Raw genomic sequence first — 3,476 nt, 5'->3', positions numbered from 1 at the left:
GACTGGAAGGAGGAGCAGAGACTGGCCTCTGCCCTACCCCTCACAGGTCCTCTCAGGGCCTGAGCCCCCTCATGGGGCTAGGGATGCACATTCCTTGGGCTGCTTAAGCCACCTTATCTGCCCCCCTGCCCATCAGCCTGAGTGCTGACAGAGGCTCAGACCCCTTGTTTGGACGCTGATAACCTCCTGGAATGGCCCACCCCCACCTGTAGGGACTGGGAATGGGCTGGGTGTTGGGAGGCAGTTGGGGCCCAAGCCCGGCCTAGCCCTGGGGCCCTGGGGATAGCGGGACCCGCATTTCCTCGCCCTCCCCCAGGCCCAGGGCCACCCTCGGTGCTGCCACAGTGCCACCTGGTGGTCCCTTGGGGAATGCCACTCAAATGAGTTGCAAAATGAATCCCAGCTGGGAAAGAAGCCACACAAATGAGTTGCAAAAAAACTCCACATCAGTTTATTTCAACCTTTATCCAAAAATGTAAAAAGTGTTAAAAATGTGCAGTCCTGAGCTTCAGATGCTGACCTCCAACCTCAAAGGCAAATGGGGAGAGAGGGTCAGGGTAGAAGTTCAGGTCCTCCCACTCCTAGAGAAAAGCCCAGGCATGGTATAGGGAACACCAGGACCCTATGGAGAATGGGACCCCCTGTCACTAGCACCAGCCCGAGACCCCCCACTCCCACTCCTCCTCTTCAATGGAAAAGACATTTAAAATTCTTGAAACTTGTACAGGAACATGGTGCATGGCGCATGTGGCAAGCAGCTAGCTGACCTGAGGAGAGCAAACAAGGAGTTAGCAGCTAGGCCCTCACCTGCTCCTCTTGTCCCCTCCCAGACTCTGCTGGGCACCCCTTCCCCCACTCACCAAGGAGGGCTAGGGCCTGGCCCCTTGCTTCTTGGCAGGCAGGATGGGGCACAACTCAACCTCCTCCTCCTCACTCCCTTCTTCTTCGCTCTCTTCTTCCTCAGAAACGTCATTGCTTATCGTAACTGGTGGGCACACAAGCAGTAAAGGGTGGGGAGAAGAAACTTAAAGCCAGACCCCCTTCATACCACGTCATTTATTCATGCCCTGTGGTGGTAGGCTTGTATTGACCCTGACTTCTCAGAGCTTATGATCTAGGTGGGAAGAACCTCAGAGACTAAACTGGGTGACAAAGAGCCAAAGGACCCCACATCACTGGAGCTGGAGAAGCTGGGACAGGTTCCATGGAGGAGGCAGGCTTGAGTAGGACAGAAAGTGGAGGGCACATCAGGCAGGGCCTCTATGAGAGCTGCACTGGGAGATAAAGTTGGGATGGGGTAGGAGGGTCCCGTAGGGGGAGCCCTGATGGATAGTCCACTGGAGGCAAAGGAGAAGGCTCTCACCAATCTGGTGCCGCCCAGTGATCCGCACAGGGCCAGAACCTGACTTCAGGCGGAAGGTTACTGGTGGTTGGAGCTGGAAGTCATCCAAGCTGAGCTGCGAGGAAGACAAGGATGAAGGCCTGGCCTACCCCATCTTGTGATGAGTCGTAAAGTCCTCAATTCCTACCCTCCCCCACCAGGTATGTCCAGAGAACTCACCATGGGTTGGCAGGACAACTTGAGGTTGGCTACGGGGACTGCAATCTCCTGATGGTCATGGTTCTGGGCCACGACTTCCACCACATTACACTCATCTTTGGCTCCCTCGGTGAGGCAGAGCTGGGAAGGGTACACAGGACCTCGGGGTCTCTCCAGGCGAAGGTTGACACCACAAATGGAGGCATCTACCCGAGAACTTGCCCAGCCTCTGAGGTCCCTGAATCACATAGCCAGGGGAGCCACCCATGTGGGGGGGAGGCAGAGGGGGTGACTCCCAGTAAAGGGGGTGGGGGGACGGGTAGACGCCCACCAGTTGCCTGCTCAAGTTATTCACCACCAGCCCCCTTCCCTACCCCTCACCATGGTCAAAGCCAGCACGTGCTCCGCATCATCCTCTTCCTCTACTTTGAAGGTGAAAGAGCGGGTGTGGCCAGAGAGCTCACAGCCTGGAAGAGACAACCGGAAGGGGGGGGGGGGGAAGCACGTTTCACCAAACCTCTGTCACGTGCAACCATGGACTGACCGGCCATTTACACGCCCACTTCTCAGGAACACCTGGGGCTCTCGGCCCTGGGCCCCGCCCTGCACATCTGGGGCGGGGGTCTCGCCACCCGCTTCCGCGCGAGCTGCCGCGTGCGAGGCCCCCTCCGCCCCTACCTAAGTCATGCACCTATCTGCATTCCTGTACCTTAGCCCTACCTCTTACCGTCCCCGCACCACCCTCATTCCCTCCTTTCTTCAATACCGAAAAAAAAACTGTCCATCGTGACCGGAGCTGGGGCCCGCAGACCCCCGCCCGCCCCGGCGCGGGCTCGGCTCTCCTGACTCAAGAAGGCCAAGGCGGCGGCGGCGCCGGCGGCCATGCTGCAAGGGCCGTCCGGGAACTCCGCCCCCGACACGTACGAAGCGACGGACTCTCGGCCGGTTCCGACCCGCCTATTAAAGGAGACGTTCGCGACAAAGGGAAGAGGGACCGAGACGTGACCGGTCCAGGGCTTCTTCGTCCAGGAGCCCGCGGCCTCTGCTCAGACCTGTGTGTCCAGACCGCAAAAGGAGGACGTAACATCACAGAAGCATGGATTTGGGGATTTATGTAAACGTCCTTGCTCATTGCCATGACCACGGCATGAGGGCGGCTCCTGCCTCCATTTTCTCTCGTTCCTCTTACCCTCTAGTGTATGTATCCACATTCACAACCCAGGGTAAGCTTTCATTAAAGGAGACTGGATATAAAAATGGGAACGCTTCCAACTGCCCCAGCAAAGGCATTTCAGGGCAGCGTTTTTCTTATAAAAACAAAGGAAATGTGCTCAGATTTGCCTTTGCTCCAAGAGAGCCAAGAAGCCTGAAGGAAGACTTTGAATTCAGAGTATTTTCTACCCAAACCACTCCGTTTTCTCCTAGATATGTATGCTTCCTGCTCTAACCACCCTGCATCTTACTATCCGAATGGCCTACCTTCATTGAGCTTCAGATCCTGGCTGGATGCTGGCGCTTGCTAGCAGAGGACGGTAACTCAGGTGGAGAGCTAACCGCACATTCTGGCTGACGCACACTTTCGAGCTTGTCATTCCCAATCGGCCCAAGAACATCCTTCTGCCTTGGACTCCTCTGTCTCATCATTTGGGTTACTCCCCCCATCTTTTGCCTTTTGACCAAAGAATCAAGCAAACTGTGTTACTTATCCTATTAGTTGGCGGGAACTCACTCAAACTAGCTGCACTAATCCACACTCAACTGATAACCATGGCCAAAAACTAGTCTGCTTTGACCTTTTGCCTTCAAGATCCAGTCCCTAACTTGGAACAGCTGTAAAAAGGAGGAATCCTTGCTTGTAGGTGAGGCATGAAGAGCAGGAGAAAAGGTAGGAGGCAGAAACAGGACACCAGGTTTACACAGTACACCACTACACACA

The 3,476-nt window shown here is 55.7% G+C and overlaps 1 protein-coding gene across 1 annotated transcript; it reads right to left on the bottom strand.

The window, feature by feature from the left end:
- Nucleotides 1-428: 428 nt before the first annotated feature.
- On the bottom strand, nucleotides 429-2,609 carry NPM3 (nucleophosmin/nucleoplasmin 3). The gene is made up of 6 exons (XM_008520874.2): nucleotides 2,307-2,609; nucleotides 1,922-2,007; nucleotides 1,562-1,681; nucleotides 1,364-1,457; nucleotides 861-985; nucleotides 429-767 (listed from the first exon to the last, which is right to left on the bottom strand). The coding sequence occupies exons 1-5, from the start codon at nucleotides 2,422-2,424 to the stop codon at nucleotides 870-872; spliced, it is 534 nt and encodes a 177-aa protein (XP_008519096.1). The 5' UTR covers nucleotides 2,425-2,609; the 3' UTR covers nucleotides 429-767; nucleotides 861-869.
- Between the last annotated feature and the right edge of the window lie 867 nt (nucleotides 2,610-3,476).

The sequence above is a fragment of the Equus przewalskii genome, chromosome 1 (genome assembly GCF_037783145.1).
Source record: "Equus przewalskii isolate Varuska chromosome 1, EquPr2, whole genome shotgun sequence".
In the NCBI taxonomy this organism is placed as follows: Eukaryota; Metazoa; Chordata; class Mammalia; order Perissodactyla; family Equidae; genus Equus; species Equus przewalskii.
This window is presented reverse-complemented; position numbering and strand designations above follow the sequence as displayed.